The sequence below is a fragment of the Anabrus simplex genome, chromosome 3 (assembly GCF_040414725.1).
Source record: "Anabrus simplex isolate iqAnaSimp1 chromosome 3, ASM4041472v1, whole genome shotgun sequence".
Classification (NCBI taxonomy): Eukaryota; Metazoa; Arthropoda; class Insecta; order Orthoptera; family Tettigoniidae; genus Anabrus; species Anabrus simplex.
The window spans coordinates 262319344-262336860 of record NC_090267.1 but is presented as its reverse complement, the minus strand read 5'-3'; the positions used below and the strand labels follow the sequence as shown (position 1 = coordinate 262336860).

Here is a 17517-nt window from a genome sequence, read left to right as displayed (position 1 = left end):
AATGTCATTAATCAGCACCACCCATACCCCAGCAGCTTCCATATTGTCACAGCCATGGATGAGACTGGGACTTCAGTGGAAGTTTCACTTTGCTCTGGCTTGTGCCAAGAGATGGATGCAAAAGTACTGTATCCATCAAGAAATGACAGCAGGCAGACTAAGTTAACCACGTTTCTGATACGCCATTTTGGCCACTTTGCAAGATGTGAAAAGAAGTCTTGCTCGGCATTTTTGGGCGATGAGACAGCTAACTTATTTAAGTTTTCACTATTTTTTCAATAGGAGGGGGAGTTTGGTATTGGAATAACTTACCAAGGAAAATGTTCAATAAATTTCCAATTATCGTACTTTGAAATAATTCAAGAAAAGGCTAGGACAACAACAGATAGAGAATCTACCACCTGGGCGACTGCCCTAAATGCAGATCAGTAGTGATTGATTGAAAATGGAATAGAAATGTTATGTCTTCTCCACAAATTCAGGGGGTGGGGAGCGGAGGGGAACGACTGCCCCCTTTAATCGCCGCTACTGGCTCGAACTCGAAACTATTCGTCATTTGTGACAGTACACAAAACATGGTATATGAAAAACTGCTGTGTTGGCAACACTAGAAAATTAAATTAATCGATTGTAACACCAGTTCATTTAGATATTTCATCCGTCTATCCTTTAATAAGTATGCAGTAGCATATAATTGCATGGAGTGCATCATCCAATGAGTTATTGTTTGCCACTAGCTTCCTTTATTATTTCTGCTTCAAAACTAAATTACTCGGCAAAATATATCCACCGCAAACCATTATGGCCAACGTAAACATTCTGTCCTACGTTGGTGATTTACTTCGTAATTTCAAAGGATCTGAAACGTTCTTATTTTAAAAATTAGCATTTGAGATATAGGGCTATTATACTGCATCTAAGATAGTTATATCCTTTTAAAGGACGAATTAGGACAGTTCTATTGTGAAGTACATTGGCAACACTGCACAATAGTCTTGTTTACATCAGGTATAAATACATGTGTTGCACAGTATGAATGCTTGACTTATGCTGTAACGCTAGTTAATTCTTGCTGTAGCGGTCATGGGAAGTATTAGTGTTAATGTAAGTATATTTTGTTTTGATTTAGTACTGCTGCTTGCTGTTTTCAGGAACTATGCCCGCTTGTCACGTTGGGAATAATTTGTATAAGGTTATGATATTCCGTCTTATCATAGAATCTTCATGGCATTCACAGTGAAGAACATGTGTCGAAAATTGGTACTCGGTATATGAGCGTTTTTCCAGTATGTCTCTAGGGAAAGTATGGTTACACTTTATCGAAAGTATTATTAAGATGAGCATTATATGTAAGTTTAACATTTTAGGACCTAAGAATTCCCAACGAAACATGTAATATGCAAATTATCTTATAATTGGTACCGGTACTGTGTTGTAAATCACATGTCTTCTATATGTTCCAGCTATGAAGCGACGTGATGATGATTATGATGATGATGGGATAGTTTTAACTTTGATATGCCATTTTGGCCACTTTGCAGGATGTGAAAAGAAGTCTTGCTCGGCATTATTGGACGATGAGACAGCTAACTTATTTAAGTTTCCACTATTTTCTTCAGTGCTTTTTTTTTTTCTCAATGGTATACTGCGGACAGTGCACACAACACTTGATTACAAAGAATTGGTGCCCTTTGGTTACCTTTGTCATAGGGACAGTGGACAGGAGAATATACTTTTCATACCATCTAGTCTTGTTTGATCATAGCCTCATCAAGGAGCACACTAAAGCACTATAAGTGACCTTTCTAGGAATCCACCTGCTAGAAGAAATGTTTCAATAGAGCAAATTATCTGTCAGGATGCCAATAACCTCATTTGCAACATTCATACGGCACATTATTTTTATTATGGACGAATGCACGCTCATTTTCTGCATGTGGGTTGTCAGTAGCGGGAAGGTAAACCTTATAACAGCCTTCATTCTCCACACATTTGTGGTACTTTGTTAGGAAATTAGTCATCGCTCATTGTAGTTCTCGTTGTGAAATCTCGGCTATTTGACTAATATTATATTCCAGTTCTTGTGTGGTGTGCATGTTTGTCTTGTACACAGCGATGTTTAGTTTACCCCAGAGGTAATATCAGAGTTGGTAAGTAGTTGAGTAAAAGTAATTCATTTGATTACTTGTAACCAGTACTTTTTTAGTAATTTTTAATTGTAATTATTACTTTTTACAAAATGTAATTTTTACTCACAATTTACTTCTTGAAATGAAATTGTAATCATTACATTTTAGTAATCGGTATATAACATGGAAGAAAAAATGGGAGAAAATTAAGTGATAAAGATAATTTATTCATTTCTACTGCAGCAGAACCAGTAGCTGCACTAGTGCTGGGAGAGGTATAGTATGCGCACTGTTTAGTGATAGATTTTTGTACTCGGTTGAGGAGTAAGAAGGGAGCACTGCTGGTTCCGGTAATACTGCCAACTGAATGAAAATGAAATCTGAATTGAATTGATAATATGATCGATCGATATGAATTTTCTAAACCTTCATTATCTTACGCCAACAACTGTGTCACACACACAATATATAATATTATATAACATTTCCCGATGCAAAATGTGTTCCTAGCATGAATTCTATAGTTTGGCTTTGCTGTGTAAACAACAACAGTACGAGTACTTAAAATGTACTCCAGATCTCGCACAGCGATGGTAAGCGATTCTTAGTTTGTGTTTCAAAGGTTGCCAATACGAATCTCGAAGATAATTGAAGTCGACCAATTCAGCACTAGAGTGTAAATCTATCGCTAAAAAAGTGCGCAGATATTTTGATTTACTGATGAGAATTTTTGCGAAGTAAATGGCGAATTATTTGAAATGCTAGAAGTCGCTAATTAAAACAGAAATAATGAGAAAAATCATTTTGAAAATTCCTAGGTATCATGTTTAGTCTCACTAAGTCATGGTAGACACTTTGTGGCTCTGTGCTAAAAAACAAATAATTGCAAACTTTGGTATAATTCCAGCCCCATGTGAAAAAAAAAAATAAATTGGTGATTCCCTTAAGACTGACATTCTGTAAAGTACAGGGTCTTTTTTTTTACATTTGATGTTCAAAATGTTGTCCCTCAGCTGTCAAACACGCCTGACACCTCGTAAATAGGTTTGCAGAAACTCGGCGAATCTCGGCCCTGTGATGTTCAAAATAACTTGTGTAATGTTCTCTTGTAGTTCTTCTCTTGTGTGAGGGTTGTTCACATATACTTCTCCCTTCAGCATCCCTCACAGGTAATAATCACAGGGATTTAAATCAGGAGATCTAGGGGGATAATTAACCACACGATCTTAAAAAACTTCCCATATTACCGCCATAGACCGATTAGCATGTGTGCCGCTGCATTATCTTGCATTATGAAGTAATCATTACTCCTTACTTCTTCCGTCAGCTCTTGAAAGAATGGTCTAAGAATGAGGTCTGTATATCGATCAGCATTTATTGTTTCATGGAAAAATATAGGCCTTATAATTCTGCGAGCATTATTGCGCACCAAACTCCTGTTTTTACATCATGAAGTGGACGGACTTGCAGCTGGTGGTGACTTTCTGCACACCAGTAGCGATTGTTTTGACTATTTACATAGCCACTTAAGTGTAACCATGCTGCATCACTATAAAATAAAAGTTCTGGGTCAACATACCCATTGTGAACTGACTGAAGCAACCAGTTACAATACCTAACCCTAGCGAAACTGTCGGGCCTTTTAAATATTGGGCAGGGATGGGATTGTACAGTTTTGTTTTTAACAGTTTTGTTGCTTTGTGGGCAGAAGATAATGACACATTAGCTTGTACGGCGAGACGCGACAGGAATTTTGTTGGGAGTTCTTTCCAAGAGAGCTCCTATTTCAGGCTTTTCCTGTGTTAAAACGGTTCGTCTCCTGCGTGATTTCTTGTTAAGAATGGACCCGGTGGTGCAGAACTTCTTTACTAAGTTATGTACCGTACACCTATGGCTTAGCTGTGTTGATACTGCTATATGGCGGAAAGCAGAGGGAAACTACAGCCATAACTAACTCCCGAGGACATGCAGGTCTCTCTGTATGAATGATGTACTGATGATGGCTTCCTCCCAGGTAAAATATTTTGGAGGTAAAATATTCCCCCATTCTTATCTCCGGGTGGGGACTACGTGAGTTAAGGCGATTATCAGGAAGATGGATACTGACATTGTGCGAGTCAAAATATGGAACATTAGAAGTTTGAATCATTGTGGTAGGTTAGAGAATCTGAAAAGGGAGATGGATAGACTAATGTTAGGTGTAGTTGGTATAAGTGAAATACGTTAGAAGGATTTTTGGTCAGGTGACTACAGAATTATCAACACAAAATCAAACAGGGGAACTGCAGGAAATGGTTTAATCATGAATAAGAAAATAGGGCAGCAGATAATCTACTATAACCAGCAGAGTGAAAGGATTATTGTTGTCAAGATAGATACCAAGCCAATGCTCACCACAGTAGTGCAGGTCTATATGCCTACTAGTTCAGTGGATGATGAAGAAATCAAAAGAATATATGAAGAGATAGAATATTTAATACAGTATGTAAACGGTGACAAGAATTTTATTGTGATGGGAGACTGGAATGCAGTGGTAGGCCAAGGAAGAGAATTTAATGCAGTAGGAGATTTTGGATTGGGACAAAAGAATGAAGGAGGAAGTGGGCTGGTTGAGTTGTGCACTGATCAAAATGTAGTCCTTGCTAATACTTGGTTCAAACACCACGAACAACGGCAGTATACGTGGATGAATCCTGGTGACACTGGAAGGTATCAAACAGACTTTGTTACGGTCAGGCAGAGATTCAGAAACCAGGTGCTAGATTGCAAAACTTTACCAGGAGCAGACATGGACTCTGACCAATTGACCATAACATATTGGTCATGCAATGCTATTTGAAGTTGAAGAAATTGAAGAAAGGAATGCGAGGAGATGGGATCTAGACAAGTTGAAAGAAAAGAGTATGAGGGACTGTTTTAAGGAACATGTTGCACAAGGACTAAATGGAAAGGTTGAAGGAAACACAATAGAAGAAGAATGGACAGTCATAAAATATGAGGTCAGTAGGGTTGTTAAAGAAAGGTTAGGAAGAAAGGAAAGATCAACTTAGAATTAATGGATAAGGCAGGAGATACTAGACCTGATTGAGGAACGACGGAAGTATAAGAATGCAAAAAATGAGGGGGGCAGAACAGAATACTGGTGATTAAAGAATGAAGTGGACAGAAAGTGCAGGACAGATAAGGAAGAATGACTGAAAGAGATGTGCAAGAATGGTGAAGGTTGTATGGTCCTAGGAAAGGTAGACGCTGCATACTGTAAAATCAAGGAAACCTTTGGAGAAAGGAAAACTAGGTGTATGAACATAAAGATCTCAGATGGCAAACCACTTCTAGGGAAAGAACACAAGGCAGAAAGATTGCTGGAACATATACAACAGTTGTATCAAGGTACAGAAGTAGATTATATGGTTCTAGAACAAGAAGTGGCTGTTGATGCTGATGAAATGAGACCCAATTTTGAGGTCAGAATTCGACAGAGTTTTGAGAGATCTAAATAGGAACGGGGCTCCTGGAATTAATGACATTCCCTCATAATAACAGACTGTTGCGGGAGAAATCAGCATGGCGAGGTTATTCCAGTTAGTGTGTAAGATCTATGATACAGAAAAAGTGCCATCTGATTTTCAGCAGACCGGGCGAGTTAGCCGTGCAGTTAGGAGCGCGCGGCTGTGAGTTTGCATCTGGGAGATAGTGGGTTCGAACCCCACTGTCGGCAGCCCTGAAGATGGTTTTCCGTGGTTTTCCATTTTCACACAAGGCAAATGTACCTTAATTAAGGATATGGCCGCTTCTTTCTCACTCCTAACCCTTTCCTATCCCATCGTCGCCATAAGACCTATCTGTGTTGGTGCGACGTAAAAAAAAAAAAAAAAAAAAAAAAAAAAAAAAAAAAAAAAAAAAAAAAAAAAAAAAAGGAGAAAAAGAAAGATTTTCAGCAGAATGTTGTTATACCTATTCCCAAGAAAGCTGGGTGCTGACAAGTGTGAAAACTACTGCACCATTAGTTTAGTATCTCACACCTGCAAAATTTAACACATATTATTTACAGAAGAATAGAAAAAGAGTTGAAACAGTGTCGCGAGAAGATCAATTTGGCTGCAGAAAAAATGTAGAAACACGTGAAGCAATCCTGACTTTACGTTTGAACTTAGAGGATCAAATTATGATCATGATCAGATACTGAGAATTAATTATTATCTACAATCTGTATAAAAATCAGTCTGCAGTGATAAGAATCAAAGGCATTGAAAAAGCAACAGCAATCCTGAAAGGAGTGAGGCAAGGCTGACGTTTGCGCCCCCTCCTTTTTAATGTTTATATAGAACAGGCAGTAGAGGAAATTAAGGTGGAATTTGGAAAGGGAATCACAATCCAAGGAGAGGAAGTCAAAACCCTGAGATTTGCCGATGATATTGTTACTTTATTTGAAAATGCTGAAGATTGGAGAAATTGCTGAATGGTATGGACAGAGTCTTTGGGGAAGGAATACATGATGAAAATAAATAAGTCCAAAACAAATGTGACGAAGTGCAGTTGAATGAAGTCAGGTGATGCAGGAAATACTAGGTTAGGAAGTGAAGTTTTAAAGGAAGTAGATGAATATTGTTACTTGGGTAGTAAAATAACTTACGATGGCAGAAGCAAGGAAGTCATAAAATTCAGACTAGCATATGTAAGGGAGGCCTATCTTAAAGAAAAGAAATTAGCTCACTTCGAACATTGATATAGGAATTAGAAAGATGTTTTTGAAGACTTTGTATGGAGCATGGCATTGTGTGGAAGTGAAGCATAGACGATAAGTGTCTCAGAAAAAGAGAATCTAAGCTTTTGAATTGTGGTGTTATAGAAGAATGCTGAAGGTGAGATGGGTAGATTGAATCACGAATGAAGAGATACTGAATCAAATTGGTGACAGAAGATTGATTTGGCTAAATTCATTAAAAGTACAACGGGTAGTTGTATAGTCTGCCCTGTCAATATTTATTATAAAAGAGTTTTATACACTTAATACTCGTACATGTTTCGAAAGATATATACTTTCTTCATCAGCGAGCTTCGTATGCATAAAATCAAAATTTCTTTATTCTAAGATAATCTTAATCTGACTTGTGTTAACACATGTAAATACTTAGAACACTGTATTAACTACATATTAAAAAGACTTTCTTTAGAATGCTGCTCCGTCATAATACTTGCCCTTATTTATGTGGACTCACTTAAAACTTTGTGTTGGACTGTCGTTGTATTTTCCTCATTCTTGCTTGTGTTAAAATATGTCTTGTTAAATCCTGTTTCTCGCCGTAAGTTTATTATGCTCCTTTAAATAATGCCTGGTTGATTAGGCTCATCATCTAATGTTACTTATGTCGACAGAGTGGCTCAACTATGCCACTGTGCGCTTGATTGGTTGCTTGGAAGATGTTTTCTTTCTCTATATTAAGAAGAAAATCTTATTAAGCACATAAAACTATTATCAGATCCCTTTATTTAGAAAATGTAACAAATATAATGTCATGAAGAGCAACATAGGTTTACTGTAGTAGTACTGTGTAGTTAATACAAGAGCAGTGTTCTATGTTTTAATGTTTTAGTTCTAAGTATTTATGTGTGTTAACGTAAGTTAGATTAAGATGATTCTAGAAATCATAGCAACGTAGGTTTACCAGTCCTTCTTATTTTAAAAAAACTCCAATTTCAGCTTATTTGTCTACAAATGTCATTCCACACAATCTCTCCACTGACAGCTCGGAACATACCACTTACATATGAATAAAAATTTTTAATTAAAGATCCACCTTTTCACCACAACAAATAATCCTTTGATTATTTTATTTATTCTCATGAATATTGCAGGATGTTTCGTCCTATGTGGACTTCTTCAGCTGCATTCCCTTAATACAGATTAAAATTAACACAAAAACCTACATAATTAACAAACTCTTGATTAAAACATGTTATCCTTGTCAAGGTAAAATGGATAAATGTCTGAGTCCTGTAATGTGATATTTTTCTTCAGGTGTGTAGCGCTTGTTTACAAGTATCACATTACTAGTAAAAATAGCACTTATACACGTTATTTTGTATTCTTCAAAATAGTCTTAAAATATCTTCTTTAAACAATCAGAAACTGGAACTTCACAAACATTGTTAAAAATGTGGGAATATATCAACAGTCTACTTGCTGTGAAGCAAAGGAGATTTCTTATACTGTCGTTAGACAAAAACAAACTATATATTACTTGAAGGAGGTGAAAAATCTTGTCTGGAGAGACTGTCAGTACATTAGGTAGCCGTAAGTGAGTCAGCTGTGGGAAGGAAGCATGAGATTTCGGACATTACTAGCTAGTCAGATCAACTTTGGCTGTATCAGCGATGTCTGTGAACTTTTCTGTGACTATTGAGAATCACAGAAATTTCGAAGATGTTCCTGTTACTGAGTAGAAAGATTACAGCCAATGCCTTCAACTTCATGTGGCGCTGTGTTTGCTAAAAGGCTAATTGCTTTACACATTTTGATTTTTTCAGCAAACCGCCGTGCATGATCACATGATCACACCATGCAGCGAGTTGTGAAACTCACTGACAATGTTCAAATCTATGATCTTTGTTTTGTTTGATGGCTTATAACAATTATTGAGACACTGGGAATCATTCTGAGTGCAAGCTTTATTGTAAGAAGTGATTTGTTGGGACATCGCCCTCTAGTATACATAACGCATCCCCACTTAAAGAATAAATGCAGACATCAAGAAGTACTCACTTTCTCCACCGGAGCGCTGCTAGTGTGCAGTATTAGAATGGTTGGTACGCAGTTACCACAGCTGTTACATTTGGATGATTTTCCTGTAAATCGGTTTGCTGTTCAAATATTTCACCCCCTCAGAACGTTCAGTCACTTCATCTCCAATGTTCTTTAAGATGATAGCAATGAGAGTTTTGCAGATTACCTGACCTAGTTTCTCAGTATGATTTGAACTGCTATTTTAGTCTCACTTAAAAAAAATTCAAACTATTTAAAACAGGGAGAACTGCAGTAGTTAAAGTCGTACAAGCTCCTGTATTAACAAATTTTGCAGCTTTACACACAAAATCATTTACAATATTTATAACCCACACTAACCATACTGATGGATAGAAGACGACATTACACCGATCTTGCTTAAAAATAATGTCCGTTAGTGGAAAACTGCATTTTTCTTGTTGAATTGGACGGCGTTATGCATTAAACAGCTATCTGCCAAATGCTGAAGTTGAGAAAAACGCGATTGAAAGTTTGGACATTTAAACAACTGTTAAATCTCCCTTGTTAGTCCTATTTGAGTTTCAAAAATACATAGTCTTATTTCTATGCATTGTTGACAGTTCTTGCAAATAAATCAGAAAAATACTGCAGGAAATTGACTTAAATGAACATTTGTCACTTATATGTTTTATCTTATTTGTGAGTTTAGTTAAGCATAAAAATGCTAAGCACCATTGTTGGCGCATAGCTTGTTATTACGTTATTCTATCAAATACAACGGTATGCCTGAAACGGCTAAGCACCCATTTTTTAGTTTTCCTTTTTTATTTGTACGTTAATTTAGACTGTTTCAGGATCTTGGACAAGTAACTTGAAGTGTAGAGTGAGAAATCTTTTGTTTTAAAACAATAGCAATTTTATTTTCAATATTTTAGTCAAAGCACAAATACAGTTGAATATATTTCTTAATCATTTTTAAATTAATAATCAAATAATAATAATAATACAAAATGGACTGTTGCTAAACTGGTAAGAAACTGATACTTTCATAGGTTTCATCTTCTATCGAGAAATCAAGCTCACTACCAAAACCCTCGATGTCGTCAAAACTGATCCCTTCTGAATAAAGACATTTGTAGAACTCCTTGGCATCGAACGGTATCAGATGCATGATACTCTTAATGTCCTGCAATTTGGGATGTGATATAGCTTTTCCTTTTGGCCATAGATTATCATGGCAAAAACTGAGGTTGTTCTGGTCACCCTGGCATGTTCTTCTCCTGTTCAAATTCATTTCTTGGCCTTCTGCGTCATCAAAGCTTGTTTCAAAGTCAACGACCATGGCTTCTCCTTAATTATTTCAATTTGCTGCCTTTTGGCCAGCTTACCACGTTGCCGGGGGTCCACTGTTGCTCACGTCCGCAGGTATTACCTACCATTACCCTGCACGTGTCCCCCGGGTGGTGCTAAGCGAGCAACTATGATCAAGATGAGACCGAACTGTCATAAACGACCTCTTGGTCATGATAACCTATATTCGTCGAACAGTCCTTCTAAGGACTATGAATTTCAAACACGGAAGATTGGCCCACAGATCAACATCTGCCAGTTTAACATCGAAGGCATTAGTAGAGCCAAGAGTGAGTATTTATCAAGCATTTTACAGAAGCACTCAGTTGACATTGTTGTACTACAGGAAACACATACAGAGAACACTGAACAGTTATTGGCAAGGGGAAAGATACCAGGATTTAAAATGATAGCAGCTCATGACCATGCTCAATACGGAATTGCTACTTACATTAGAAATAACATTTGCAACTACAGTACCCTACCAGTAAGCGATCATCCAACCTATTTCTCCACCTCAGTACAAATAGAAGACATCATGGTAACGAATATTTACAAGCCACCCAATGAAATATGGCCTGATCCCATTCCCATAATACCCTCTCATAATAACATCATCATTGGAGATTTCAACAGCCACCATACATCTTGGGGCTATAAGCGAGATGATGAAAATGGAACTAAGGTCTCAGAATGGGCAGAAGTAAACAACCTTGCACTGATATATGATCCCAAAGATAAGGGAACGTTTCACTCTGGCCGTTGGAAATGTGACTACACACCAGACCTTTGCTTTGTCTCGCACAGTTTTATGCTGGCCGTTGGAAATGTGACTACACACCAGACCTTTGCTTTGTCTCGCACAGTTTTATGTTACCATCTTGCCGTGTTAGGAGACAAGTGCTCAATAACTTCCCGCACAGCCAGCACAGACCCATAATCTACCAAATAGGAATTCAGATCCCAGTTATACAATCTACACCCAGACCTCGCTGGAACTTTCAGAAAGCAGACTGGGTTGCTTATGCCAAGTCTACTGATGCCAACATCAGATGGATTAAACCTGTCCCAGAGAACCACATGAGGTTTGTTGGCTTAATAAAATCAGCAGCAAAAACCTATATTCCTAGAGGATTCCGTAAAGACTATATACCGGGATGGAGTGAAGAGTCCAGCAGACTGAGTAAGGAATTCGAAGAAAATAGCAGTCACGAGAAAGCAACAGATTTACTACAATCACTTGATCTTGCTAGAAAAGAGAAGTGGGTGAAGACTGTAAAAGACATGACTTTCACCCATTCCAGCAGAAAAGCATGGTCACTTATTCGGAAATTAGATTCCACATCCATACCACCAAAGCAACATTCCCCAATCAAGGTAGAAGCAATAGCAAATCACCTCGTTTCCACCTCTAAAACAACAAGGAATAAACTGACCACGAAATGGGTTAAAACTGAGCTTAAACGGGCAAAACGAGAAACACAACCGAACGCAACCTATTCACAACCTTTCACATCACAAGAGGTCGATGAGGGATTAAAATCACTCCGAAATGGCAAAGCTGCAGGACTAGATGGAATCTACCCAGAACTACTAAAAAACTGTGGTCCAGCTACAAGAAGATGGCTTGCTGCATTCTTCAGCTCCATACTTCAGTCAGGAAGACTTCCCCCAATCTTCAAGAAGTCAAAAATTATTGCCCTTCTGAAACCAGGAAAGGATCCAACTCTCTCACAAAGCTATCGACCTATAGCTCTACTCTGCGTCACCTACAAGTTATTAGAAAGACTGATACTAAACCGAATAGCACCTGCCATCGAAGCATTCCTTCCAGTTGAACAAACAGGATTTCGACCCAGCCGTGACTGCAGTGACCAAGTACTGTCCTTGACCACATATCTGGAGGTTGGTTTTGAGAAGAAATTGAAAAGCGTCTCTGTCTTCTTAGATCTTACAGCTGCATATGACACAGTCTGGAGGGAAGGTCTTATGCTTAAACTGATTAAAGCTGTTCCTTGCTTAAAAATTACTACACTAATTGACAGAATGTTAAAGGAACCGACTATTTCAAGTTCACTCAGAACACAACAGAAGCAAATTCCACAAAGTCAACAATGGTCTGCCTCAAGGGTCGGTTCTATCTCCTACTCTCTTCAACTTATACATCCACGACCTGCCTGAAACAGTGTCCCGGAAGTTCATATATACGGACGATATTTGCCTTACAATTCAACGACCCAACTTCGCAGAAGCTGAAATAGTTCTTAACCGAGACCTTGAACTGTTGGATGACTACTTTCAAAGATGGTACCTTCATCCCAATCCACAGAAAACAGTGACATCTACATTCCATCTGAACAACGCAGAAGCAAACCACCATCCAAGGGTATTCTTCAAGGGCCATGAACTACAATATTGTGCCAATCCCAGTTACTTAGGAGTAACATTGGACAGGTCTCTTACGTACAAAAATCATCTGCAGAAAACCGCCAACAAACTAAAAAGTCGTAACAACATTCTCCAACGATTGGCTGGAACTTCCTGGGGAGTGGATGGAAACACATTAAGGACAACATCTCTGGCCTTAGTCTATTCTGCAGCAGAATACTGCTCTGGTGTTTGGCTTAACAGTGCTCACACACAGCTAGTAGATTCACAACTTCGTCAAACCATGCGAATCATAACCGGTACACTTCGTGCTACACCGACCCAATGGTTACCGGTTCTCAGCAATATACTACCTCCACATATCAGGAGACAGAAGGCCCTTTTTCAGCTATGGACCAGAATGCTAAAGAATGAACGTCTACCTGTTCATGAGGATATCAGACAGAAATGCACACGCCTGAAGTCTCGCCAGCCTGCTTGGAAGACAGCCGTGAAGATAACATCTAGTGAATTCAACCCCACCTCTAAATGGTTAACAGAGTGGTCTTTATCCCCAGCTCGGGCAATAGTGGATATTAATAACCCATCCACAAAGCTGGCAGGCTTTGATCTGCCACGTTGCACCTGGAGTAGACTAAACCGCATGAGATGTGGAGTAGGTAGAACAGCATCTACTTTACACACCTGGGGCTGGTCAGTTTCTCCATACTGTGATTGTGGGGAGGTTCGACAAACAATGAAACATGTAGTGCAGGAATGTCCACTCCGTGCTTTCACTGGCACCATGGAAGACCTCAACACAGCAACACCTGAAGCAGTGAAGTGGGTGGTGGGTTTGGACATTCACATTTAGTGACATGTACATCACTCGCACTCAGTGTGTATATATGAACTGTCAGAGTTGATAGGTGGATAGCGATGTAAATATATTGTGTTTTCTTCTTGTACTTTCAAACTTTGTAAATTGCTTTCTTTGACTGTATAGATATGATAATTTGTATTTCTCATCTTTCACTGGTTGTGTAAATAGTTTATGGGTTGTCATTATTCATCATACGCCAAATAAAAACCACGTTGCCATTGGTCTCTCTCTTCCTGTTGATTATCTGTTTTTCAATAGAAGATGTGCCCTTAAAATCCTCTTTTCTCATTTCGTTGACGACAAGTTTGTTCTTCTTTCGGCATTTCCTTATAACTTCTATATAATCTGCCAGTGAATATAATCTTTGCTGGAACTTAAGGGCGCTTTCATTGTCTCCAAAATCATCATCATTGGGCAAATAGCTGTGCCCAGAAATGAGAAATCTCATTTTTATGGTCTTCATTGTTGTATGTGATTCCATGACAGACTTCAGCATTAGGATCATTTTTATGTTACGATTCTGCCCTCCCCAGGAATCGGACCAAAGCACAAGTTCTTCCGTACTGTCTTCTAAACATTCATTGATGTATTTTCTTAGAGAACAGCCTATTTCTTGGGCTTCACGGCCAGCTTGACCCTCTGGCCACAGGTGGCAGAAGCCTTTGTTCAATGAAGCATCATGAATCCCATAGTTATACAACCATAATTGACATTTATAGAATATAATGTTTGTTTGAATTCTTGGCAGGGGTAGTGTTCTCTGCATGTCAAAGCTTAGCACTGACAGTCCATTAATTTCACTTGCCTTTTTAAAGTTACTCTTCATTATACTTCGAGCATTTTCTGCATCCTCTTAACGAGCAAGCAACTTCACCTTTAGCGCTTCAGCTTCACTATTACTATTGTTTATTTGAGAGTTTATAGAGTCACAGAAGTTGTAAGTGTCTTTCTTGAGTGGTTTTTGACGTTAGTTAAATTTGGAATCAAATACTTGCTTATAGCATGAGAGAGAAACTGCATGAGGGTAATCCTTTTTATATAGTTCATACATGACTGGAAGCATGACATGTGACGGGAGAAAGAGAGTACTTGTTTCAAATCTGCAATAATTTGACTTGTACTTGGGGAATTTATTAATGTGCTCAAGAATTTCTGCCATCTTAAGATCAGATATCTTATTAGAACCTCCTGATTTACCTCTGTTATCTTTAATTACTGTTCCTTGCAGTTTGTTGGAGGGATGATAGTGATTTTATGAAAAAAATTGTTTTTTAATTAATAGGACTATATTAATTTACCACTTATTGGCAATATGTTACCAAGTTGTTATGACTCTGTGACCATTATTTTTGCCGCAGTAAAATAATACATTAGCCCCTGCACAGTTGAATGATGCCTCAACTTGCTCATCATTCAAATTCCTTTCAATCTAGAGCTTGCATACTTCAGTATTGTGTTATCACTGACATGTGGGTTTTTCTTGATGAGAGTGCTTCTAGGAAGAAGATATTTTCAAACTCGCTGTCCCAATCGATAACTCTTGTGAACAAGATACTTCTGGGTTTAGACTGATAGATATTAGCATTTTATGCTCCATAATTAACTCTTTATTACAATGTATTTGTTGAAGTTATAGGAGTCATCCACAGATGGCAATATTGGCACTTACTTTATGAATAAATAATGTAAATAAGTCTTAGTTTGTCCTTTCTGGAAGTAGTACTTCATGTGAAAACATGTGTGAATGCGACAGTTTTCAGCAAATTGTGCATATATTATCCACAATTATGCCCCGTTTACAAAGGAAGAAATGCGAGTTTGCCAGGAACCCAGGATACATCTGGGGGTTTTCTTGATGAGAGTGCTTCTAGGAAGAAGATATTTTCAAACTCGCTTTCCCAATCGATAACTCTTGTGAACAAGATACTTCTGGGTTTAGACTGATAGATATTAGCATTTTATGCTCCATAATTAACTCTTTATTACAATGTAGTGAGTGTTTAGGCAGTATATTAAGGGAAAACACCGAGCTCGATAGCTGGAGTTGCTTAAGTGCGGCCAGTATCAAGTAATCGGGAGATAGTGGGTTCGAGCCCCACTGTCGGCAGCCCTGAAGATGGTTTTCTGTGGTTTCCCATTTTCACACCAGTCAAATGCTGGGGCTGTACCTTAATTAAGGCCACGGCCGCTTCCTTCCCACTCCTAGGCCTTTCCAATCCCATTGTCACCATAAGACCTATCTGTGTCGGCGCAACGTAAAGCAAATAGAGGGGGAAAAAAATAAGGGAAATGATAAAAAGAAGGAAGGGGCAAAAACTAGAGAATGGAAAAATGTTGGGTGGGAAAGGTAGGCTTTCAGGCAAGGGCATATAGACACTCTGCAAGTTTATTATGGGAAAGCAATCAGAGAAAACTCAACAAGTGTAGATTATATGAAAAGAGCAGTTTGGGCCTCATATTTCCATAAGTTATCCGACCAATGAGCATCCACAACATATGTTGTGCCCCAGAGGCAGTGTCACTTGGTGTGGATATTGGAAATCTAAGGAGGCTGGTGAGACATATGACCACACGCATAGCTTACCTTATGCAGTTTTAAATTAAATAAAGCCTGTGTACGGAGATCCTGCACATCCAATGCTTTTAGAAAAATGCTTACATGGAGGTACACAGAACTGCAATATTATAATGCAATATAATGCAATATTATAATGATGGCAATGAAGGAAAAGTGAATGTGTTAGAGCTTTTAGGGATCAATATATGGATGCACACATTAAAAATATTGAGTGTATTGGACAAGGAGCAGGTTGATCGGGCTGATGCAGCATTGACAAAAGCATCCAAAGTTCACAGGCAGTTTACATCACAGAAGACAGGAAAAGAAGATGAGGAAGATCCTGATTATGGCACAGGAAGGTTTTAAACGTCCATAAAATCTTTATGTTTCAATGAAAAGTTGCAAAATCTATCAAAGTAAACTTTAAATTTGTTTTTCTAGAAATGTATTTTTTTTAAGGTTTTAGGAACATAAATCCATGATGATTTAAGATAGAACTTTCAAATTTTTTCTGCTTGTGTGTATAGGCAACCTGCTTAAAATGGACTAAAATAAAATCAGGGTTGTATTATGTAATGAAATACTGTACATAAAAAAATTGACATTAAAAACAGTCCATTACAAAAAACATCATAGAACTATAATCAGTGGAACAGCAATATCCATTTTAGTCCAAGTTGTAAATTGAACCTTTAAGACTATTTTAGCTAAGTTTCATGACACCGGGCGAGTTGGCCGTGCGCGTAGAGGCGCGCGGCTGTGAGCTTGCATCCGGGAGATAGTAGGTTCGAATCCCACTATCGGCAGCCCTGAAGATGGTTTTCCGTGGTTTCCCATTTTCACACCAGGCAAATGCTGGGGCTGTACCTTAATTAAGGCCACGGCCGCTTCCTTCCAACTCCTAGGCCTTTCCTATCCCATCGTCGCCATAAGACCTATCTGTGTCGGTGTGACGTAAAGCCCCTAACAAAAGTGTTCCTTAATTGTTTAATATTACTATATTGTTATTAACAATTGATATTGTTAACATTCATTGCATAACTTATTTTTCTATCAAAAACTGTAGACCAACTTTCTTCAAATAGCTGTGCCAATTCACATTTAAATATGTTAATATTAAGCACTGGTTTTTAATTAAATTACATACTCCTGCATTTTCACCATCATCGCCCCTTAGACAGTTATTATTGCAATCAGCTGTTTACACACTGGTACTCATGCTAGGGTGTAAGTTCTTGTGAACGACCTTCTGCTCGCATCTTTTGTCCTCTTCACTTCGCTTACAATTACTTTATTAGCAGTGTATAGAACATTACCTTCATATGGCAGGTTCCAAAAATGGTCAAACTGGTTTTTCCTGTCTTCTAGACTTACTTTCTTGTGACATTTTGATCGGCAGTGGAAATCCCAGAATTCTCTCAGTTCAGTGACGTTTCCTTGTTGGCTAATGTACGATTCATTCCACTGGCATCTTTTCTTTCGT

At 38.2% G+C, this 17517-nt stretch overlaps 1 protein-coding gene across 2 annotated transcripts in view; it reads left to right on the top strand.

Annotated features, from left to right (window-relative positions):
* Positions 1 to 991: 991 nt before the first annotated feature.
* Positions 992 to 17517, top strand: part of LOC136867206 (uncharacterized) — an 84770-nt gene continuing 68244 nt past the window's right edge. For both annotated transcript variants that reach the window (XM_067144336.2, XM_068227052.1), the window contains exon 1: positions 992 to 1104. In XM_067144336.2, coding sequence (XP_067000437.2) covers positions 1084 to 1104 — 21 coding nt within the window. In that variant the 5' untranslated portion in view covers positions 992 to 1083. The remainder of the gene's footprint in view (positions 1105 to 17517) is intronic.